The 25,665-nt window shown below is 47.9% G+C and overlaps 1 protein-coding gene across 2 annotated transcripts in view; it reads left to right on the forward strand.

Moving 5' to 3' along the window:
• MMADHC (metabolism of cobalamin associated D) overlaps positions 1-25,665 on the forward strand; it is a 193,663-nt gene that overhangs the window by 32,759 nt on the left and 135,239 nt on the right. For both annotated transcript variants that reach the window (XM_069616494.1, XM_069616495.1), the window contains exons 3-4: positions 24,266-24,410; positions 24,827-25,044. In XM_069616494.1, coding sequence (XP_069472595.1) covers positions 24,266-24,410; positions 24,827-25,044 — 363 coding nt within the window. The remainder of the gene's footprint in view (positions 1-24,265; positions 24,411-24,826; positions 25,045-25,665) is intronic.

The following is a 25,665-nucleotide window of genomic DNA, read 5'->3' on the forward strand; positions in this document are numbered from 1 at the left end:
CATGGGAGGGGAAAGGGCACGGGGTGAGGCAGCCCGTACACAGCTGGTGGCTAATTACTTCAAATAGAAATCACACCCCTGTGGAGTGGACACAGCCCTGGCACATACCATCTGACAATCAATGATGACTCAATCTAACAATTGTGATGAATTGAGGGACAGTCAACTGTCAGAACCATAGCAGCCTGAGATTGTTCACCTGGAATCGTCACAATGTTTGCATCACTACCGACACAAACACCACCAATGCAGTGTCATCAAAAGACACACTTCTATGCAGCAAAAATGAATACCCACTTGCAAAATACAACATGAGAACAGTGCCATGTCACCCAACCCCTCCCCGGCACCGCCACACAACACACCATGGCATGTCATGCTATGTGAGAGCAAACCAATTAATCCCCACAACATGACACAAGTGTCGCAAACTACAGTGTCCCTAATGGAAACTGGCCACACATGAAATTCTCACAGTAATGCAGGACCAACCACACACATTACCAAATATTTACCAATAATACTAATCACCTACACAACCTCCAACCTACCATAAACATGACAGTACGGATTTAAAAAATTGGTAGTCTCACTACCTGATAATGCCAGCACTTCGAACACTTCGAACTGTACAGTGTTAGCGCCACGCAAAAGTGTAGGTGCACTGCTTACAACATGGACTCCATTTCCAAAGTAGACCGCCTTGTGAAGACATGAGAAATGGACCTGCAAATTAGGAGGATGAGATGGATGCAGAGGCACATATCAATACACCATGCAGTGTACAATACAACAACAATATGCACTAGGAATGTTTACACAGTATTGACTACAGACTGCCCACACATCAAATGGGAGTCCAACGTCCCTGTGTAAGTCAATGTCACTTGGGCACACCCTTTGCAAGCCCATGGAAACGGGAAGCAGGAGGGGTGTGTGTCACACAAACCCAAGCATCTAACCCAAATTCAGGACAAGCCTGCAAGTGCCCAGCCACAATACAGCGTATGCCCACGGGAGCCACACAAGGCAACACACTGTCAAAAAAATAAAAAATAAAAAATGGCCATGAATGGGCCAGGGGGGGTGGGGGAGGCCACCCAGGAGGTCCGAGGACAGGGTGCACACCAAAACCCACCTGTGTGGATCTTGCGAGGAAAAAAACACCTCCCTGGGCTCATGGCCTGCACGGCTACCCTATTGTGAGAGATTTGCTGCTGTCGCTCTCCTCACCCTCTGCAGCTGCATCAGGAGGTGGTGGCACTATGGGAGGCAGCCCACGCAAAGCCCTAGTCTGGTCCTCCATGGCAGCAAGCATGCGGGTGTGGAAGGTCTGGTTCTGGAGGATAATCGTGCGGAGGTCCCCATGCAACAACTCACGGGATGCCCGGACCTCCTCCCTAGTTGCCTGCATCTCAGCTGAGAGCGTACGTGTGAGCCGTTCCAGCTGCTGTTCTGTCCTTGTGTCAGTTGAAGCATCAAGCTCAACAAGAGTCACCCTGAGCTGACGGAGTTCCACCCTCAGGGCTTCCCTGTGGCCCTGGGACTCGATAGAAATGGCTTCCCGCAGAGTCTCCAGTGCCGCCCGTCTATCCCTGTTGGATGCCAACATGTCCTCCCTGTTTGACTGGCAAATGGAGTCTGTTGTCTGCTGTAGTTGTTCCATCAGCCTTTCTTGGGGGGACAATGGAAGTGGCCACCCTATCCATGGCCTGAGCCATCATCTCAGATGATGCTGCCTGTTGGTTTGCCATACCGTATATGGATTGCTCCCATGCAGTATTGCCCCAGGTCGTGTGGTGCCCCGTGTCGGCGGGCACCACACCTGTCTGGGGCAAGGCGAACTGCGCCTTGCTGTGCCGGCACTGCCTGAGGCTGCAGGCCTGCATTCCCCCTCTGATCTGCTGGCCCAGGAACATGATCCGATGTTGCGGAGTGTGACCCTGCATCCGTAACCACCAAAGGGGGACCTACCAACACTGACATCCCCATTGAGGGTTCTACCCCTGGTGCAGGTGGGTCGGACAGTACAGAATCCCTCCCAGAAACACTTACCTGCGACCGCACATAGGTCTCATCATCCGAATCGACACCTGAATAGAGCTCGGGGGAGGTGCACCCAGAGACACCCCTTGAGATAATGGTCTGCAGCAAGTGTGGGTTCTCACCCACCACCACACCACGTCCCTCACTGGTGCCCGGTCGGGCCTGAGACTCCTGGGTCTGCACCATCTCCACAACCCCAGCAGTATCAAGTGCGTCATCCCCTGCAAAGACATAAAAGAAAAGAAATGGGAACAGGCATTAGCACCATGGCACACAACTAGGGCTGAGAAGCAACAGAAACAGTACTACATTGACACATGTCCCACATGACTATAACCCTCCCATGCATGCACCGTCACTGCGTATGAACGGGAGGCAAATGGCACACATTGATCACACCAAGATGGAAGACCAACACATTTGCTGTATGCTGGCTAGCAGTGCCATCACACATTGGCCTGTGATTGGCATGTCCAATACACATACATGACACATGCCATCACACAGATGGCATGTACCATAGCCATGTCACACATGTGACAATAGGACTGAGAAATGCCTAGTGAAAGTGGTGGAATGCAAACAATCAGCCTGAATGAACACAGAATAATATGCAACTATGTTGTGGCAAGATGACACTTCAAGGGCAACTGGCGTGAGGTTGGGCTGAATGTCCACTGTTGCCAGAAGGGATACTGCAATACCCAAATCCTTGTGCGCAGAATGTATTGTATGAAGCACATGGGTGACCCAAACCACTCAGGCACACACACCCTCACCTGGCACTCAATCAGAAACCCTCACACACACACCATGCACATGGATGACACACACATACATGTGCACTCACCGGACAATGCCTCGTAATCTGGCAGGTCTCCCACTCCTTGGATCTGTTCCTCCGTGATGTAGGTCCCAGCAACATACTCATATGGAGTGAGTTCAATGTCCTCTGCTGGAGACCCACCTCCAGTCACTAGAGTTGCGGCATGACTTGAGGCCAGCTTTTTCTTTGCCCTGCGCTTCAGGTCATTCCAGCGCTTGTAGCAATCATTAGCTGTGCGCCTCACGAATCCAAGGGCACTTATGATGTCTGCGATGCTCTGCCAGTGTGCCTGACGTTGTGCAGGTGTGGTCTTGCATCCTGCAGTAATCACCATTTCGCTGTCATACTCCACAAGTGCATCAAGTTCGGCCTGATTGAAGCTGGGCTTCCTTGGTGGGCCGGACTGTGTAGCCGTGTCTGGGGCATCAGCCTGTACTGGACGAGCACTCTTCCTCTTCCGCTTGGAAGGTGGTGGGGATCCTGAGTGTCCTACGCCACTCTGGACGCTAGGGGCAGGAGCCCCGGTGGACTGTGGACTAGGAGTGTGGGAATGAACACTCACCATGGGACTTGGTGCAGGCATTAGCTGAAGTGTGATGTAGTCAGGGGGGACGTCAGCAGGATGGACTGGGATCGACACTGTCCTGGCTGGGAGACTCGGAGCTGGGGTGGATGGAGCCGCAGCTGCCCCTGCAGCCTCCCCACCCTGCCTACTCGGGGCAGCCGAGGACATAGCTGCCCCTGATCCACGTGGCCTGGTGACACCAACGTGCACCGCCACACGTGGCCTAGACCTGCTGACCTGGAAGTCAGCCATGGAGTCACCCTGTGCCAGGTCTGGTGCCACAATGGGCTGGTCCAACAAGGGCTGAGCAGTGATGGTGTCAGCCATGTTACCCTCAACCAGGGGGGGGGGGGCATGGGTGTCCCTGACTGGTCACCCACACATGGGGGGTTAGGGGCACCCTGCAAGTCCCGGCCACGTCCCCTACCGTATCCACCATGGCCACCTCTTGAAGCTCGGCCACCTTTGCCACCCTTGCCGCGTGCTCCCCTCCCAAGCATGACACTGATGTTGTTGTCCCTATGGGAGTCGCAGTAAACTATTGTCCTGGGCAATTGGGGGGTCAAAGGGGTAGGGTACTAGATGGATTTCGTACCCTAGTGCTCTAGCAAGGCTGTATGTGACCCCTGGGGGAAGATGACAGGTGACCCAATGCACAGGCACCCCAAAAAAGGGAGATAATGTGCACGCAACCCCTCCTAGACCACGTGCGTGGAAAAATAAACCTGCACTACGCTGTGGCACCCAGAAAAACAAAAATGAACGTATGCATGTCACACGCTGCCTAGACTGACCTCTGAAGGGGTACGCAACACACGGGGCAAGCACAGATGTTAAATACGTGCGCGACTCACCGTCTGCCAGGAAAAATCGCGTGAAAAATATGCGCGTTGGCAACACCCCCGCCAAAAGAAGAATTGTACGCTGTCTGAGGAGACAGGACAACAGTAGAAGGGAACGCTGTTTGAGGAAAAAGACAAAAAGACAAAAATCTGTCAGAGGTAACAGGGAGTACGAACTTGGAACGCCGTGAAGTAAATCGCGTGTGAACCGACAAGAAGTACAGATTTCACCCACTCGCTCTCTACGAAAAGCACGTACAAGGAAATGGCGTTCTACACGTACCTTTTAAACATGCCCACACATCCAGCATTACTTCCGCGTGTACGCGCTAAGGCCCTATCCTCCAATTACAGGAGCTGACACTCTGACGTGCAGTCATTGGACGTGTAACATGCACCCGTGTACAGGGAAACGCCCGCGCACGCATCTCACAGACGCGCATACGCGCTGGGGCCCTTTCCACCAATTGCACGCTATGACACTCTGACGTGCTTATTTTTTCTACGCGCCATGGAAAACTAACGTGCGCGTAACGTCATAGACGCGCCTCCACGCTGGGGGCCTTTCGGCCAAAGAATTCGCGTACGTGTGCTGACGCGCTTACACGCTAAGGCCCTTTCCTCGAATTACACGCAGATGTGCTGGATTTTCATGTGCCAAATCACTCCGTATCAAGCTGGCCACGCATAAGCACACGGAAGACCATGCTCCTGCCCAGAAGGCCAAATTACTGCCCCCCCAGAGCCTCGAGCACGCTCCCACCTGCCATCTGCTGCTGCCTGATTGCCTACTGCCCACGTGCCCTGCCATTTGCTGCCTGCACATCAGCCAGGGGGTGCTGTTGCTGTGACCACCCCTGCTGGAACCGAAGACTCCCGACTGGGATTCCATCGCTCCACAGACGAGCCCCAGGACCCAGTTGCCCACCCACTCCTGCCTCTGGGGTTGTCATGTCGGGCACTGCAACATCTGCCACCACTGGCAACCCCCGGCTAGAGAGGCAGAGGGGCACCAGCTTCACTGCCACCGAAGTTGGTGTCCTGGTGGAGCAAGTCCTGGGGCAGTATGATGCCCTCTTCAGAAGTTTGTGCGCTGACAAGGAAGGACGGACTCGGATCTGGACGGACATCGTGACTGCCATCAACGCGGAGGAGGTGGCAGTCAGACTATTCCATCATGTCAAGAAGCGCTGGGAGGACTTCAGGTCCAGGACCTTCAACAATGCCCGGCGCCTCTTGAAGGCAGCGTATGTAAGGGGCGTCGGGGCCACTTGTCGGACGATCAGATGAGGGTCCTGGAACGGAAAGGTCCTGGAAAGGATTGGGTCAGGGCGAGTGCCTCCCACGCCTTCCCCCACTGGACCGTGGGTCAGTTCCTGGCTAGCACACCTCCCGTTGGGACTCCGGGCTGCTCTTCAGCAAGGAGCATACTCCCTGGTAGCCGAATCCTGGCCCAGGCGCTCTGCACCTCTGCTGGTAGATGTGCCCCTGACTTGCTGGGCTTTTTTTGTGGTTGCCGATCCGGTTGAGATTTTTGGATCGCTTCCGGCTCTGCCTCCTCCCTCGGCTCTGGTCAGACACCTCAGTCGTTGTCTCGGCCCAGGTTCTTCTTCCGACAGGGACACCGCAGGGTTGCACCATGCCACACGGCTTATACGTATGTCTTCAGTGTATTACGGACAGGTCCGTTCCGAGGGGCACCAGCCTTTCTTTTCGATTCTCTTGGATGCACCGCCGTCAGGCTAACTTGGGACGACTGGAAAAGCCTTTTTTCCTCTGTTTTTGGCCTCTTTATACTTCTTTCTGCTTCTTCGTGCACAGAGGACTCAAGATGTTCGTCCCTAGAGTCCGGTGGCCATCTTGGCCATCTTGAAAAACCCATGCCTGGTATTTCTACCTCTTAATCTCACTTTTGGCATTAGAGTTGAAGGATAGTCTCTTTGAAAAAGATAATTGATTTATTTTTTTCTCAGGGATCCTCAGTCTCAATTCCATCGTCCAGGAATGTGTCTGCTTCATTGTAACATTTTTGAAACGCATGCTTTATTTCCAAGAATGATTTTCCACATTTGTACTGAGTATATTCAATTGGCCTCTAATCACCCTTAACTGGCATAGGTTATGTCGTGTTGGATTTGATTTGTTCCTCCTTCACAATCCTTGCGTCAGACATGCGCTTAATTTTGGCAAGTCTAAGTATTCTACAGTGTTCACCCATTATTAAGATAATCTCTCACATATGGTGTAAAAGGAGTCGCAGTTATATCATCTTCTGAAGTGTCATGGTAGGCGTTTTCCTGCAATAATTATTTTGACCTGTATGTGTAGATCTTACTTCATTATATCTGCATTGAAACATCTTGTAGCCATGCCAAACGGGTTGTTAAACCAAGCCATATTGTTTAAGAGGTAGGTGCATGATTTGAGGTCGTAATGGGGCCGACTAAGGCATCTGTAACCTGAACTTTCAGGAAGAAGCTAAACAAATTGGTAATTTGTTAATGTCAGAAATGGACTTTGGAGAAAAAAATTAAAATCCCATCCATCTAATGCGTTAACTGCCATATATTTACAAAGCCCAAACTGTAATTTTATTCTTTAAGCGTTTGGATATGGTGTTTAATGTTAGCCCCTGCCTGACTATACTAACCGACCATACCAAATTAATGTCTCCCATAAGGAGAATATCGCCATTAGCATAAGCTGCTAGATTCTCTTAAGAAAGTGAGCAGGAATTGCTTCTGCCAGACATAAGCAGCTTTTATTGCATCCACTGTCAAACCAACATTATGCGAAGTACCCTTAAGCATTTATTTTATTTTTTCGTTGTCACAAACACCTTATTTATAAGACATTGATCAAAATAAAGTGCACATACATTGTTCCTCTTCCTGTTTGAGAATGCACAAAGCTGTGTAAATGTACATACAAAATTTGTAGTATATGTAATGATGTATATATCTCGATGTTAACAATATTGTTTCATCCTAGATTGATTTTGAAAATATATCTCCAAAGCTCAATATATCGCCCAACCCTAGTGAGTCGTATATAACAAATCAACAACAGTCTGAACTTTTGGGTACTAGGTTATATTATTCCCCAAACCTTGGAATGAACCTGCCAGACTGATGTGTTAAACACTCAAAAAAAACAAAATATAAGTTGTACAAATGTGAGCCAACCCCTAGCAAAACGGTCTACAACCTTTGGCTCCCCAGATGTTTTGGACTACAACTCCCATTATTCCTAGCTAGCAGAGACAATGGTGGAGCATCATGGGAGCCATAGTCTTAAATATCTGCAAAGCCATAGGTTGCATACCCCTGCCCTAGCTGATTGATCTTAAACGGGATTTAATTGGTAGGCCCAGTTAAAAGGCTTCCCCCCCAATACAGTAAGATCTGATTTCTAGTATGCATACATTTGATTGCCTCCTAAACCAGAGATTGCAATAGGATCAAGCAAGAATACGTAGGATTATGATATTTTAACATGGTTCCTCCTTGTGTCAAGTAAATCAAAACAGAAAGAGCACAATCAGTGACTTTCTTGTAGAGGCCAATTTTAATTTCCAGGACACCAAGCACTCTGAAGCAGAACTTCTTTCTTAACTGTGGTAATCTCCAATAAATTTTAGAATTGCTTAACTCGTTAGAAGAAGATACGGTGTGGGCCAGTCTGGATGTTAATTTAAAACTGCAAGCCAATGTGCAACAATCCTTGGTGGTAGCTTTGGCGATTTATTTATCGTTATCACTTCCAGGAATTTGCTTGGGTGTAGACTGTGCTAGATCTGGATAGATCTGTACTTCTGAACCAGAGAAGTATAGAGGTGCCCGCCTTCTTGCTTCTTTCAGGATGTGTTCTTTTACAGGATGACACCAGTGTCTTTAGGTCGAGCTTGTGGTTCTTCTGTATGCTTCCCCATGCAATGGAATAGTCTATGGCTATGACCTTTTGGATTGTTGATACCTAGAATCTTTATAAAGTGTGCTTTTGCACAGCTGAGAACATCTGTACCTTCCAGATCTTCATTCAGATTTTTTTTTACTCTTGGGATGTCTTGAGAGGATTGATTTATTCACCTTAGTGTCTTGTGAGAAGCAGTCAAACTTCTCTGTTCTTTTTGCTTTGCTCACTTGCTATGGCTCCAGATGCTGTAGGCCGGTCTCATTGATAGTCACCCTGTACACCACTGATTGAATCTTTTCCAATCTCTGCTGATGTCCTTGCCAGATCAGATGATTTCGGGAAATGGGTTTGGAATTATGCCTTTTATCAGTCTTGAAGGTCCTCTTTTATGAGAGGTGGGACCGAGTCTCTGAATAAGATATGACCATAATTTCTGTGCTACAGCGATTGGGTGAATGGTTGGTTAAGTTTCCGGTATCATAAAATCAGCCCCACCTCGGCTCTCTTTGGCCACTTTGGTGCAGCAGTCTCATCATAAAATAGCAGGGCACCTGAGGAGCTGGGGAGCAGTTGTAAAGTATTTCAGAGATGTGTTTGGAAAAGATGCTAGTGCGTTTAACAGACTGTTTTCAGACACAGAGTGCTAAAAACATTGGGCTGAATCGCAATGTCTCTCACATCCACCGGAAATATTAACACTTAATGGGCTCCTCAACAATAACATTGTCCTTCAGTAAATTGGGCATGTTCATTATTTTTGTCGCTGGTATTTTTTCTCTTGCATTCACTCCCCTTTTAGTCCTGTTAGTTAGATATGCAGAGTTGGCTGAATTATTTGTATCTCGAAAGATACATGCCTATGGTCTCACCCAGCGCAAAATCACCTACTTTTCGACTGTGACCTCTCATTCACAACACACATCTGAAAGAAGACCCAAACATTTCAGCGTCTGCTCACATTCCTCCCCAAGATTAAGCTTTTCACGTTGTGCAAGCCCTAACTCTCCCACCCGGATTGAGGCAAAGTTCTACTCCCAGGAGTTCCTGATGCCACCTTGCTCCTCTGAAAGCTGGCCATCATGCCTCATCACAGGATTAAACAAAATGTGACCATATCAACCTATCACCCGAAGGCTGCACTGGTTACCACTACAAGCATGCCTTAGGTTCAAGATAGCCTGCATCACCCACAAAGTGGTCACAGCCAAAACCTCACTGGCCGAACAACCCACTGTCTTCAGAGCCCAGTGAACCACTAGATGCCACAACATCGCCAGAGTGGAAAAGATGAACAGTAGGAGGGGAACATCTAAGAAAAGGGTTATTAAGAACACAGACAAGACTGTCCCCCTCGAACCTGCACTTGGGGAAGGACCAGAAGACCCTTCTCTCCAAAGAATATCTTGCTGATCAATCCACTCAACCATTCTACCCTGCATGAGTGCTACCTTACCCCTTTCAGTGTCCTCTGCTACCCCTGCACAATACCTATAACCCCCTGGATTGTCTCCTATGTACAATGCTGTTTTGCTTTAAAAATCCCATGCATGCATGCATGCAGACTCAGACTATGGATTAAGGACTCCATCATTTTGTGCGTTTTATATTGGTGGAAGCCAACCTCCTTTCTACGTGAAGTTATTACCCTATAGCAGTAGTCTTCAAATGTTTTAGGCCTGAGCTCCCCCCCCCCCCCAGCAAAATGGAAGCCGACCGGACCCCCCAAAAAATGCCAAATGGACAGTAAGTCCAAATGAGTATGAACTATTGCTTGCCGTCAATGAACCCTACTCCCAGTACGGTCCCTGGGCTCCCCCACCTGCTCCCATCACAGTCTCTGGGCTCGCCCCGCTTCCCCCCACCACAGACCCTATGCTCTCCCCATCCTGCTCCCACCACTATCCCATGGCTCCCACCACAGTCCCTGGGCTCCTCCACCCTGCTCCCAACACAGTCCCAGGGCCAGTGGCGGCTGGCAATTTTTTAAGTGGAGGGTCATAAATATTTCCCCCAGATATGCTATAGCGACGGAGCCTAGTGAGGGAGCCCGAACCAATCAAGGGAGATTAGGGGAGATTTCCCCTCCAGGATTATTTTTTAAATTGTGGGTTAAAATGTTGCATTTTAGAGCATGATTTAAAAAAAAGAAATTGGGTAAAAAGCCAAACAGTTTCAATTGGTGCTGGGGGGCCCACGGCGAGGGATGATATTTTTTTACTGGCCATCTATGATAATGTCCTGTAAAAAGATACCATCCCTGTCCCCTGGGCCCCACAGCTGCCTTGGAAGGAGAACTGATTTTTGCAGGTGGGTTGGGGTATTGTGCAACGAAGGCATTTTTAAAATGCCTTTGTTGAACAACCCTCCTTCGTCTCCCCTCCCCCTACCCTCCACTATCCAAAATCAGCTCAGTTCCCCAGCCAGCATTTCCAATGAGCTATGCAAGGCTGGCGAAGCAAAACGTCCCGACCTTGCATGGCTCAGCGAGCATTTGCGGCTGGGGAACTGAACTGTCAAAGGGAAACGGTGTTTCCCTTTGACAGTTCAGCCAGCCCAGGAACCCTCCCTCAACTTGAAAAAGCAGTTGAGGGAGTGTTCAGTGTTTCACTGGGCTGGCTCCTCGGCTCCTCCATAATGGGTGAGTGGGACACTGGGTTGACGCCCCCTCACCGAATATGGATGAGCTGCCAGTTTCGGACTGACCTATAATGGGCCACTTTCATGGCTAATGTGGGCCAATTTGAGTTACTTTACTATGCAGCTAGTAGTTTTTACCATTGTTGCTGAATAAATATTCTTTAAATATCACAATTTGCTTACATTTTAACAATAAACACCCCACTTGGGTACTATTCAAACAGTCTGTCACTAAAGGAATAAATTACCATTTGCAACTGTGGGACACATTTTCATTTGTGCCCGGGGATCTGTCATCCAGGTGGCCAGGACACGGCCATCGCTTTTGGATCCATTTCCTGGGGGTGGACCAGTGTGGGAGGATCACCTAGGTGAGGGGTCTTCGGGGAGTGGGAGTGGGACACCGGATGGTGAGACGTGGTATCCCCTTCCTTGTGACACCTTTTACCCCATCCTACCCGGTAGTATATTTAGGAACTCTTCCCTCCTCAACCCCCTTTTTACAACGCAAACACTTCACCGACAGCCCGCTCTAAGGGAAAACAGACTAGCACCCGAGCTGTGAACCTGACATGTCCCAATACTATGGTCAGGCGAGGTTGGGGAATTATCAACTATCACTCGCACCTTACTTCCATTAGACTTCCATTTTACACGGATAAAAGGCCGAGGCAAAACACACGAGGAAATCGCAGTTCTGAGATGTCAATTTACTGAGGGGGGGGGGGGAAGACGGGGAAACAAAAAAGGATTGCAAGGAGGGAAGTATCCTTGTCCTTTTCGACAAGAAACCATTGCTTTCATGAGTCCTCGAGATTGGAAATCGTAAGACCAGGAAAACGGGCAGAAGAATCCTGCATTGTGTCTCAGAGATACCCGGAGCCCACCTGTGTCAATCATCAAGGTGGGGAGAATCACCAGCCACTGTGGTACTGTCCTTGGCTCCCAGAACAAAGCAGCGTCAGTGAAATAAACACAGCCGGTGAGTTGGGGAGATCGATACAGGACCCGGCAGAGGGAGATAATTTGAAAGTGGACAAATAAATGGGAATGGAAGTGGTCCTGCGACGGGTCAAGCAAAATCCCCTGCACAGTCGAAAGTCAGAAAGTTTGGAAAAAGTCTAGTCTGGCTCGAGCCCAGGCAGAGGGAGACCAATTGAAGATTTTGGGCTGAAGTGGGTCTGAGTCTGGCAGAGGTGAACCCAGGGTGAGTAAAAAAATCACCCAAGAAATTGTACATGAGAATCCTGAGGAGAAAGGAACTTTTTTGTTTGTTGTCTTGTCTGAAGTAAGCGATGAGATTTTTTTTTTTTTTTTTTGAATGGCAAAGAAACTTTGGTACAGAACGCCCTAATACTGAGATTTGACTGCATCCTTGTGCTAGAGAAGCCAAAGATTGTGCTAAGTTCAAGTGTGCTGCCTTGTCCCGTGCTGAAAACGTGGGAAGGGAAGCCAACGTCTTGAATATCCTGACATATAGGGCCTGATTCATGGAATTAAATTGTGCAGAATAAAGGGACCCTTGCGTGAAAACGCACGCAAGCACCCGTTTGTCGATTCATGGAACACAATTCACTGGGTTTACCCAGAGACTTGCGCTGAATCCCTGCGGGTCCAACACGTCACTGCGACACCACAAACGCCTTGCGCGAGACGTCCAGCGAAGGCGCATACCGTCTTGCACAGTCACCTAAAAAGGGGGGGGAACACGTGGAATGGGGAACTTGTAAATGTGGGCGTAACGTGGGACGTACCACAGTAAAATACTTGCAATGCCCACACGTGTTGTAACAACACGTATTCATGGAATTGAACAGGGCTCACCGGCACGCGAAAAAGAGGCACAAATACGGAAACGCGTCTGCCATGCGAAAGCTGGTGTAAGCATCACTGCACACTAAAACAATGCATAAAATGTGTGCGTGAAAAAACAATGCGCGTATACAGCTGCGATGAATGTACCATTTTTCGTAGCAGTGATCGTGGGACACCGCAGGAGGAGGAGGATAGCCAGGGCATGCATTTTTTTTACCTAGGACCAGCCTTTTTGGGGATGCCTGATGACCAGGTCTATGGCAGGTATAGGTTTCCACCTCATTTTATATTAGACCTGGTCACGGAGTGGGAAGATGACCTCCCATCACCAAGTAGAGGCATGTCTGATCAACATGTATGCCCCCAATCACAACGCTACCAAGTTCTTTCAGTATCTATAACCCTGGTTAGGCTCCTATAGGGATAGTAACATGATATGGGGAGGTGACTTTAGTTGCACACCAAACCCAATCCTGGATAGATCAGACACCAAATACACTAAACTACCTCCGCCTGCCAGGATATTACAGACGCTCCTGGATTCTTTTGCTTTGTAAAATGCCTGGAGAGCCCTCCACCCAGACACCAGCCACTATTCACACTCGGCGCCACATGCAGTACACACAAGGATAGATAATTTTTTTTGTGGGGCGCCAAACTGGTACATCCCATCATGCACGCCCAGTACAAAGGTAGGGTCTACAATGGCAATATGCACCTCCCAGGCCCTGATACCCATGTGGAGGCTGTGGAGCGAATCGCATAGAGATCCCCCCCCCCCATTTCGCAAATGCATTAAAGATGGCATCACTGACTACGTTTCACATAATCTGGGCAGCGTACCCAGTGCTGGAACATTCTGGGAGGCATTGAAGGTGGTAGTCGGGGAGGCCGCCATAGCTGGGTCCAGCAGTGTCCAAACAAATATTAATAGGGAATTGTCCTCTGCTGAGGAACGATTAAGAATATTGGAGAGCAACATTCAGACAAAAAAAGCTATGGTTGGTGAACTAAAACAGAAATGCATTAATTGCTGGGAGAGGCTGGGCAGACCTAGTTTTTCTAAATACACAGAGTGGCAGCACATAGAGGGGGATAAGCCTAGCTGATTGCTCGCATGGTTATATAACAACGAGGTAAAACATGACCCCATACACTCAATAAATACGAAACAAGGAGACTTATTCCACACCCAAAGCGGTGTTAATGATGCTTTTCGAGAATTCTCGCAACACATGTACCGAGAGGGACCCCGACTCCAAGCACTCACCTAGCGGAGGTGTTAGGTGAGATAGAGCTCCAAGAACTGAGCCAGGAGGAGAGGGATAGCCTCGAAGTGCCTATCACCTTGGAAGACATACAAAACACACTGGGTGTTTGCTGACAGGGAAGACCGCAGGCCCAGATGGGCTGCCTAGTGAATTCTATAAGGAATACGCACATGAATTGGCCCCCCTTTTGCTCAGTGCCTTCAATGACTTTTACGAGGCAGGGGTCCTCTCTCTTAGCCTGAGAGAATCCATTATTAAACCACCCCATGAAACCCAGATGGAGTGTAGCTCTTACAGGCCCCTCTCAATGCTTAATCAGGACAATAAGATACTGACGTCCATATTGGCGACTAGAATGAAAGAGTGATACACAAGAAGTTAGTGCAGCCGGATCAGACAGGCTATGTGCCAGGCTGCAGTATGGCCTGGAACTTGAGGAGATTACATCATGTGATGGATAGTACAGCATCCTGGGAAACCCTGTGTGCCATAGCTACCCTGGACGCGGTAAGTGTTTGATTCAGTGAGATGGGACTGGCTATATGCCACTCTGCGCAGATTTGGTTTTGGGCAGACATATATCGAGTGGATACAACTATTGTACACTAGACCGATGGCAAGGGTCAAAACGAGTAGAAGCATTTTGGAGGCATGGGAATTAGAAAAAGGAACAAGGCAAGGCTGCCCACTGTCCCCGCTGCTGTATATCCTTGCCATGGAACCAATTACTCAGGGCGGAATACGTGGTAGCAGGCATCGAAATAGATGGGGACAGACATTTGTTATCCCTATATGCTGATGATACGCTATTATACATTCAGAACCCTGAGGAAAATCTGGAGCTGCTACTAGAAGCTATGGCACTTTTTGCGAAATTGTCAGGGATTAAATTAGTACGGATAAATCGGTATTATTCCCGATAGCGGGACTGCGCAAGTTAGAGCGAGGAGCACTGCGTGCGCTTGCCTTGCAGTGGAAAGTGCACACGTTCAGATATTTGCGGGTTAATGTGTATCACGACCCAGCGGATGAACACATTCAAAACACTCTAAGTGCTTTGGAACGCATTAAGGGCTCTATGAAGTTTTGGACTAAACTGCCCCTCTCGCTAGTGGCGAGGGCAGACTGCTGAAGATGGTGGTTCTGCCCAGACTACTACACTTATTCTTCGTGAATGTCCCATTTTACATATCTACACCCTTTTTTAAGACCCCGGATGGCATCTGTAGAAGCTTTCTCCGGCAGAATGGGCAGAATAGAATAGCGTTCTCATCGCTACACAGGCCGTACGCAGAGGGTGGCATCAGGGTCCTGCATTTTGAATTATATTATATAGCAGGACAGCTGCAATTCATAGTAGACGACCATACCCCGGACACATTGATGTTGCAACCTACTGGGCTGCGTTATTATCTAAAGGAACTATTGGGGTTTAGGAAGCCTGGTGGTGGCCGATGGTAGCATCTTGTGTCCCTAGGGGTGAAGTGTGGGACAGGGCCCTGGCAGTGATGGGGGCTAACGGACCCAATTTGGCACAGATTCCTTTGGGCTCGATAGTGTCATCTTCGACTCAGGCAAGAATGGGTATACACAAGTACTGGGAAGCCTGTGGGGTGGCCACCATAAGGGATTTGTTGCAAGATACTGCTTTTATACCCTTCTTAGAGCTGGCAATTGCTGCGGCACCCCTGGAAGACGGGCCTGGGGGGGGGGAAGCGGCTGCAAGAGTCCGACAAGGACCAGAGACCCGGCCGAGGAGGGGGTGCAGCGAGGAAACCCCCCGCTGCGGTGAGCGCTTGAACAAGACCTTGAGGGCTGACTAAATACGGGCGGCCGGAATCTACATGCACACGCCCGCAGCCGGAAAATAGGAGTCTACCGTATGCAGTGCTACGGAGAGGAGCGCAGAGAAGCTGCATGCCAGACTAAAGCGGTAGGCGACGAGGGTAATGCTGGCTACACACACAAGCCGAGCTGAAACTGCACGGCAATGAGCCCTGAGGAGCGAGTACAGTTTGGTGCTCTGCTGCGCAAATAAGGAACGGAACACATTATTGAAAGGTGCCTGTAGTGGTGGAGATGCAGGCAGCGCTATTGACATTGCTGTAAAGGGCACTGTATAGGGGAACAGCAAGGGGACTGCAGTGGACAGCCAATGGGCTCTGCCTCGTTGTGTGCTGGATGCTTGCAGAATAAGAACCACCACGCATGTAGCCCTCTCTGTAGCGACGCTGTGCCAACAAACACTGTGTGCTAGTAGTATTACGTGGGAGGCTACAATCCATTGAAGTCATTATTTCAGGGAACTTGACAAATACAAACAAGTAGAAAAGCACCCCAACAATTTGAAAGAACCAGTGGAGTCACTACCCCAACACGAATTTGGAAGATATACGATTGAAGGGGGACATTATGTCAATAAAAAGCTCCAGAACCAAGACTAAACAACCCACTATGGAGGCTTTTGCAAAAACGCAAAGAACCCCCACAACATCAGTGCAGAGCACCATAGCGACTCCTACGGAAAATGCCCCAGATGGAGACAAGCACCAGTTCCTGGAGGCCATTGCAGAACTGAGCACTAAATGGGGGTCGGCAATGGCGGATCTACGAACAGCCCTGGAGAATAAAATTGATACGGTAGGAACTGAACTTACTTTGTTGAGGCAAGATGTCAGGGCGTTGGCAGAAAGAACAAGTGGGCTGGAAGGTGCGGTTAAGACTAACACAGACGTCAGTGCGAATAATGCAAAGGAAGTGCATGTGCTAAAACAGCAGGTGGCCAATCTCGAGAATTGGGTGGAAGAAGCGGAAGGAAGGGCGAGAAGAAATAACATACGGGTGGCCCGCCTACCGGAGGGGGAAGAGGGCCAGGACCCCACGAATTACGTGGAGAACATGATCCTACAGGAGATGGGAGCAGACAAGCTGTCGCAGGGGTTCACGGTAGAATGAGCGCATCGCGCCTTAATGAGGAGGCCTGGGGCCCCGCCGAGACCAATCATCGCAAGGATTCTGAATTACAGGGATTGAGAGAAGATCCTGGAATACTTTCGCAAAGGCGGAACAATAGAGAGCATCCACCAATGTCACTGCATATCCGGACTACACGATGGGTGCAAATGCTACATGACCATCAAGAGGAGGCTGCGTGCGGCAGGCATCAGGTACATGCTTCTGTACCCGGCTCAGATGAAAGTACTACATAAGAGCAAAGTGTTTTTTTTTGATACCCCGGAGGAAGTGGCGACATGGCTGGACCTGCAAGGCTGCCGGGAACAAGAGGCAGACCGGGACCGGCATGGACAAGATAATTAAAAATGTTGTGCTGTGGACAGTGAGGGGGTAAGTGGGAAGATGATCCTAGTATGCTGGGGAAGCGAGTCTTGTTGGACAATGATAGACATATGAGCTCTGTATGGACTGGAATATAGTGGGTTAAGATACAATGGATAACTATATAGTATTAACAGTTAGCGTAAGCATTTGAAAATAGAAGCGACAGGAGGAAGATAACCTACCCCGAAATATTAAGTAGTTAAGTGGCCATTAGGACGACTTCACCCTACTGAGCCCTGAAACCAGGTTAGTGCGGACAGGACTAGATGTGGGGATACCTGAGATCCAGGAATGGAGCTGGGCAATTGTTGAGGGGAGGGGGGGGTTTGTTGGGGAAGGGAGGGGCTGGGGGAGGAGACGGGGAGTTTTGTGTGTTTATAGTTATGGGGAGTTTAAATTTAAACAAGAGCCTATGTGGACTAAAGAGAGGGAACTGCTTTGTGTGGGTGGAGAGGACTGGCTGGAGGAAAGAGGAAGTATTAACGAACCATGGGGGTAATAACGTGGAATGTCAGAGGACTCAATAGTTATTTGAAGAGGAATAAGGTTATGCTGTATTTGAGAAGGCAAAAGATAGATATTGCACTGTTACAGGAAACGCATCTGACACGAGAGAAAGTAGAGCTCATTGGGAAAAACTGGAAAGGGCTCATCATACTCTGCTTATGCCAGGGGAGTGCTGGTTTGGGTGGCACCGCACGTCCTGTTTAAGCTAATCGAAGAAGTGGTGGAGACAGACGGGAGGATGGTTATAATGAAGGGGCTGATAGAGAACAGAGAAATATGTATTGTGAATACGTATGCCCCTAACACGGCGGCATACTTCAGGACTCTGTGCACCACCCTGGGCGTGTGTGTGGGCAGTGCAGTGATTTGGGGTGGGGATTTCAATTGTGTAATAAATCCCAAGATAGACAGGTCGGATGATAGGATTGATAGGCCCACCCCAGCGGCCAGAGCATTGCGGATGCTGCTCGACGATTTTGGCTTGGTAGACGTTTGGAGAACAGAGCATCCCAATGAGAGACAATACTCACATTATTCGGCCCCGCAGCAGCTTCACACAAGACTTGACTATGTCTTTGCCACTCCAGATGTGATGACAGAAAGTACACATATAGAATATAAGGCGAGGGTCCTCTAGGATCACTCGCCCTGGTCCTCGGATGGCAACATTGCCCCCCGAGAACACGGATTCCAACGTGGCGCCTCTGCACAGAGGCACTCAGGGATCCAGTCTTTAGGGAGGACATAAGAGATGAGATTAACTATTTTGATAGGAATACTGGCAGTGTTGACTCGGCAGGAACACTATGGGAGGCCTTTAAGGTGGTGATGCGAGGGGTTGCATATCCAAGTCACGGGGATTGCAGGGTGGTCTAATAGCTGACCTACAAAGAGCAGAGGAGGAACTAGAAAAAGCACTAGGAAGAGGCAATGCAGATACGGAACAAGTACTTAAACTACAGCAGCAGTGCGAGGAGCACTGGGAAAGGCTCTGCAACCTCAATTATAAAAAGTACATAGAGGGTCAGCATGCAGGGGGAGATAAAGCGGGACGGCTCCTAGCTTGGCTATACAAGAATGAAACCCCTAGACCCCCGATTAGGACTATAACTAGAGAGGATGGCGAGGAAGTCGATACCCAAGAAGGAGTCAACAAGGAATTTGCAGAGAATTACAAGGTGCTATATGAGGATAGAGAGAGAGAAGCAGCCAAGAAGAGATAATAGAAACACTAGGATATATAGGACTGCCCAAGATAAGTGAAGAAGAGAGGGAAGAGCTGGACGCACCAATTACCTTAGAGGAATTGGAAGAGGTTGTGAGGCAGTTGCCCACTAGCAAAACTTCAGGAGCGGACGAGTTCCCTAGTGAATTTCATAAAGTATACAGGGTGGATGTGCTCCCCTCAATGCTAGAAATGCTTATTGAAGCGTTTGAGGTAGGATGGTTCCCGGAGTCGCTCAGAGAAGCGATCATAGTACCCCTTCCCAAGCCCAATAAACCAGGACATAGTTGTGGCTCCTACAGGCCCTTATCGATGCTAAACCAGGACAGTAAGATATTGACAACCGTCCTAGCAAACAGATTGCGGAAGGTAATTGGCAAATTAATTCATCCAGATCAAACGGGCTATGTCCCGAGCAGGAACATAACTCACAACCACAGGCGACTCCATCGGGTGGTCGAATGGGGGTGTAGGAGTGAAGGCGAAATGGCGATTGTGTCACTAGACGCAGTTAAAGCTTTCGATTCGGTTAAGTGGCCATGGCTGTTGGCGGCCCTAGGAGGATATGGAGTAGGGCCAGGTTATATTAAATGGGCTAAGATGCTATACAGTGAACCGCTGGCCAGAGTTCAAAAGGATCAGTGATATCTGAGAGATGGCAACTTAGCAGAGGCACTAGGCAGGGGTGCCCCTGGTCCCCGATGCTTTACATCTTAGCCTTGGAGCCCCTAGCAATATACCTCCGGCAACAATATGACACCATAGGTATTGAGGTAGGAGGGGAGCGACACTTAATATCCTTGTATGCAGATGATTTCTTATTATATTTAAAATACCCGGAGGAAAATCTCCAATATATTTTGGAAGTGCTGGAGAGGTACGCCAGGCTGTCCGGCATAGCGGTGAACCCCCAAAAATCTAGCATAGTCCCGCTGGGAGGCTATGTGGGAACCCCTGTAGAAAGGCTGCTGGTGTTACAAATACCGTGGGCCGTGAGTTCTTTCCGCTACCTTGGCATAGACGTGTACCACACGGCAGAAGAGGAACATAAGTGTAACACCGAGATGGCCATTGAGAAAATCAGGAAATGCACGAAGTTTTGGGAGAAGTTGCCCCTAGCAATGATGGGACGAGGAGCGATGCTTAAGATGGTGGTCCTACCTAGGCTTTTACATTACTTTACCAATATCCCATATATGATACCTAATAAGTTCTTTGCTAAACTGAATAGTATGTGTAGGGACTTCTTATGGCATGGCACCTGTAATAGAGTGGCGTTATGGAAGTTGCAGAACTTCTATGAAAAAGGTGGTATTAAACTGCCTAATTTCGAGGCTTATTATGTAGCGGGTCAACTGCAATATGTGGCTCTCTGATGAAGAGACTCCCGAACATAGGTTGTTTGGGCAGAACTGTACTCCGTTTTACTTAAAGGAAATGAACTGGTTGCCTGAGTCAGAAATGAATGAGCGCCTTAGGGATGATGACGCTTGGGTGGAGAATGTGGCGTAGAGCTTGTTGGATGATGGGGGACCCAGTCCCATGCTCCCCGCAGATACCGTTGGTTGCACTGGCAGGGGGAGATAAGCCGCTGAGGGTGATTATCAGGGCCTACTGGGAATCAGTGGGGCTGGCTACGTTGGGGGACATTTGGCAAGAAGGGATCACTAGGGATTTCGAAGGACTTGGGCAAGTAGCGGGATTACATACAGGTCAATATGTTGCGTATCACAGAAAAGTGCTGAAAATTCGGAAAATGTGGCCTGAAACAATTTTAACAGAGGAACCAGATGCTATTATTGGGGCAATATATGACCTATCAGAGGGGGGGCATGAGATCTCCAGATTGTTGAGATGGTGATGACTAAGGTCGGGAAGGAATTGGTAGATTTGAGATTGGAATGGGAAGCAGAGGTGGGAGTCCCGATAGAGGATGGGATGTGGGAACGCGCCTTGGGATACCACAAGAAGGTGTCAAACGCCAGATTAAAACAAATACAACTATATATAACACACAGGGCATACATGACCCCTCTGAGGATATCAAAGTTCAAAAACGTTGGGCGCCAGGCGTGTCCTAAGTGTGACAAGGAGAACGCCGACATGACACACATGTTTTGGTCATGCCCGGTAATTGAATGCTTCAGGGGCGAAGTGGCACAAAAACTAGTGGAGAAAGGGGTCACGTTTGTCATAGACACAGCTTGGGCTTGCTTGCTGGGAGGGTTCCCCAGATCACGGTAACTTAAACATGTTGGGAAATTGAAAGATTTGGCATATGTGCTTGCAAAACGAAGGATTGCTATGGGATGGAAGAAGTGTCACAAGCCGCCGGTGGAGGTATGGTGGAAGGAATTACAGGAATGGGCAGAGGCCCAAACGATGGTATGGCAAGAGATGAGTAGTATGGGTGGAGAGGAAGAAGTGGGCTCCCTGATGGCATGGAAATCATTGATAGTGGAAATGTTTGGAGTTGTATCGGATCCAACAGAATCTGAGGGCAGCGAAGCCCAGCCACGCGAAGCAGATGCTGAATGCGAAGAATAAACAGGCTCATAAAGGGGGGTGGGACTGGGGAAGCAGTGATTAAAGATTAAAGGTGGTTAATGGAACTGTTATAAATTGCACTGCATGTTTGGTTTGTATTGTTGGTTGAATAAAATTAATAAAGAAATAAAAAAAAAATAATAATACGTAGGTGGCCCGCATACAGCGAACTAATGGAGAAACATTCGATAGTGGATGTCCTATACGGCATAGCCAGAGGTGGGCATACTATATCGCAAATATACAACCTCCTACTTTCTAATGGGCCGGCCTCCCCTCTGGTGGTAAGGGGGAAGAGGATCTAGGGGTAACTTTCACAGAAGTACAATGGGCAGGGATACTGGGATACCACAAGAAGGTGTCACGAAATACGCGACTCCAGCTTATAGAACTACTAGTGACGCACAGGGCGTATATGACGCCTCAGCGGATTTCAAGGTTTCCAGGTGCAGTAGCACAAGAATGCCCTAAGTGCAAGGCGAAGACGGCGGTATGCTTCATGTGTTCTGGGCATGCCCGGTACTGGCAGGTGATGGCTAACTGACTACAAAGGGGCTGGTGGGTGAAATTCGATGTGCTCTCCCTGGGAGAATGTCTGCCGGGCCGCTTCTCACGCCCCAAAAGCCTGAAACATGTTACTAAGATGAAGGATCGGGCGTGTATCCTAGCCAAATGTAGAATCGCTATGGCATGAATATCGTCCAAAGGCCCTGAAGTAGAGGAATGGTGACGGGACCTGCATAGGTGGGGGGTGGCGTAAACTGCTGCATGGAAAGGGGCAGTGCGGGGTAATCACAAGGAGGCCACGGCGGGAGTCATGGAATGGGAGTTCTTACTACAAACCCTGTTCACTTAAGCAGCCACGGAGGAGGAGGAGGGAGCGGGTTAACTCTAACAAGAGCGCAAGGTGCTCCAAACTGTTGGTGTTGTAGTGCGTTCATAGTACAGTTTTGAGGCAGGCAAGGTTGGGAGGAAGGAGTTGGGAGGGGAAAAGAATGGGTGGGGGTTGTTGGGGTAGAGGTTATGATGTTATAATGTGATATTGCATATTATTATGTTGTGTAATGTTTCTACTTATACATCTGTAAAAATCAATAAAACAAAGAAAAAAAGAAAAAAAAGGTAGACTCCTATGCCAGAGAGCTGCCTGACTGTGAGGTATGAAGTGCTGTAAATGGTGATGTTGATAAATGGTGATGTTGAAAAGCACATAATTTGCTTGAGCATCCTTTCACTGCGCAGAGCCTGCTCAAGATGAGGGGAACACGGATTACCTAGTAAACCGATATTTTCAGCACTTTCTAAGTTTTAGGTATTTGTCTTGAGAGCTGGGGTTAAGGAATTTCAGAGCGATGGGACTATGGAAAAATATCTGCATTATAGGCTGTTGGAATCATTAAAACGGTGTTGCAACTTGACACTCACTCTGCAGAAGTTTTACAGTGTCAACTAAATTTCGACTTCCTACATTGTGTTACTAAGATGCACCTGTACACCAACTGCAAAACTGAGCTACTTCTCTGACCCACTGTAATTTCTTCAACTCTGCTGCATGCTCCCAGCCTATCAATAACTGCAGGATGTAACTGACGGCCCTGGTCCGATGTAGCAAGGGGAAATACCTCCTACTTAGGATTCAGAACATGTAAAAGGCAGAATCTAAACTGGATTATATAACTTTGGTACCCAACTGAATGGCCCGTTGCAACTACACCCCACTGCTGGAAGGTGTGCTGCCATCTTTGAGTGGACATGGAGGCTGAGTAACCTATTACAGAAATCCATAAAATTTAAAAACAATTTAATCCAAGACCAGACTTTAGTCTATTAAGCTCTGTACAAGTTAGCCTAGTAAACTATATAATCTGCCACCATTACCAAATGTGTATGCCCAACTATAACCCAACAATTATTCTAACTATGGACAGACCTTATGCTGAATGGTAGAGCCTCTGTCTCCTGCACTCCTGTTAATGGGGTGACTGTATACAGAAGTTAACTAGGTTGAAGGAATATTGCCAGCTTCTTTGGACAACCATTGCTTGGCCTAACAAGCCATAAGTGCCAGGAGGGTCTGAATGCAAGTTGGCCTTGTAAACTCATAACTTCAAGATGGATCAAGAGCTTTAGTTTTTTGGATTGCACACCCATGAGTTATATTGCGAATTGGCAGTGTCCGATCTTTATCATTTTGTTTGCAGACTTCGCCACATTTGATATCTGCACGGTTTAGACTTTAGGCTTTGGGACTAAAGCCCTACTGCAAAAATAGTGGCTTGTATACAATCTGTAATGGAAATTTGCGAAGTGGACATTTTTTAAATTTCCTCCAAGTGTCATTAATTTGAACCGTTTCTAATTACTGTATTTTCCTATTAGAAAATGTCTGCTGTCTGCATCCACTAGCATGCACAATGTTTTTAACATTGACAGACTTCATGTATTTGCTGTTACGACGCTGTGTTCTCTTTTCAGATTATTGTTTTGAATAATACAATTAAACCAAACAATCTGTTTTCATTTCAGATCCAAAAAACAAATCTAATTTTACAATGTTTTCACACCCAAATAGCCCCTGCCTTCTTATTACTTTCCTTTTGCTTTCAATTCAGACTGTCTGGCTACAAGGAAAAGGGTGTTCATGCTTAAAGGTCATGTCTAACATTTATATTTGTTTCACAAATAGTGGCTATGGCAAATAATCTTTGTCCACCTTCTTGTCTTTTTTAGGTGCTCTGTAATAGAGCCAGGCTGGTGACGTATCTCCCCGGGGTTTACTCATTAGTTAGAAGACTAGGATCTACCAAGGCATTTTCCACAGCAGGATCGTCTGGCTCAGATGAGCCCCATGTTGTTGCCATTCCACCTGATATATGTAAGGGAAACCGGTAAATGTTTATTTTAATAGAAGAAACACATTGTTATATTTTATAAGCACACTGGTCAGTGGCCTTCCTTATGGATGATCCACCCATCGTCCGTTCTCTCCCTGTGACATAGATAATCCCTACCACCATGCAAGTAATGGGTGCCTCTGACGTGCGCTCTCGCCACAATAGTTTTCTGCTTCTGCCTCTCTTTTTATCCCACTAAGTGTGTTCCCCATCCCTTCCTGTCTTTTATTTTATAGAGCCTTCCGCCGCCAGGCCAACATTATTGGCAGAAGGCACTTTACAAGACCACTTACATTACCTATAACATTAGAACAATTTGAACGCATGTGTCACTATAGTTTAATTTTGCTAAAATATATGCATGGATTTATTTAATATGCCTCTCTGAATGTTCTAGGTCCAAGAACTGTTTGGCCAGATGAGGTTATGGGCCCATTTGGTCCCCAAGATCAAAGATTTCAGCTTCCTGGCAATGTTGGGTTTGACTCACACATGAATGGTACTGCTTCCCAGAAGAAGAGACAAAGTCATAAAATCCTGCCTGACATTTTAACTGAGCCTGCTGCAAGTGAGAGACACGAATTCATAATGGCACAGTATGTCAATGAATTTCAGGTAAAGGGCAACTTGTTTGCTGATTGCTTTAGCATGTTTAATGAATACTGATAGAAACAGGACTCATAATCTATACAATAATTTTTTGGCTTGCAAGGTTAGAGTTTAACATTTGTTTGTGATAGACAACCAGGCATCTTTCTTATTAGGAGCTCACATCAACATTAAGGAGCCCAAATATGTCATGTTATTGTAGAATTGTGCTCTGTCTAGCTAGCTTTAAGACCCATGCCCTGCACACCTGTAACAATGTCCCTTGGTACACGCTCAACTGTGCACTGCTTAACCACATTCTGCACACTCTCAATATATAAATCCTCTTTCCCCCACTCCGCACTTTAAGCCATGCTCTGTATTCCATAAGCCATGCATCTGCTTCTAATCGATCTGCTTAGTTGTTTAAGATTTACGAGGCACTGAGACCTCCACTAGAATGTTCTTCCTCTCCATTAGCCTCCCAAGCTTTCACTGACTAGGCTTGTTCTTTCTTAATGGATGCTATTGATGCTATAAACAAGTCTATCTACAGATTACATAGACCCTCAGCTTCTCCTATCCTTGACGTAACCTTTTAACGTTCTCTCTGATTTCCCATCAGAGCTCCTATCAATGGTAAAGAAT

Source organism: Ambystoma mexicanum, chromosome 9 (genome assembly GCF_040938575.1).
Source record: "Ambystoma mexicanum isolate Mex_15411 chromosome 9, UKY_AmexF1_1, whole genome shotgun sequence".
Classification (NCBI taxonomy): Eukaryota; Metazoa; Chordata; class Amphibia; order Caudata; family Ambystomatidae; genus Ambystoma; species Ambystoma mexicanum.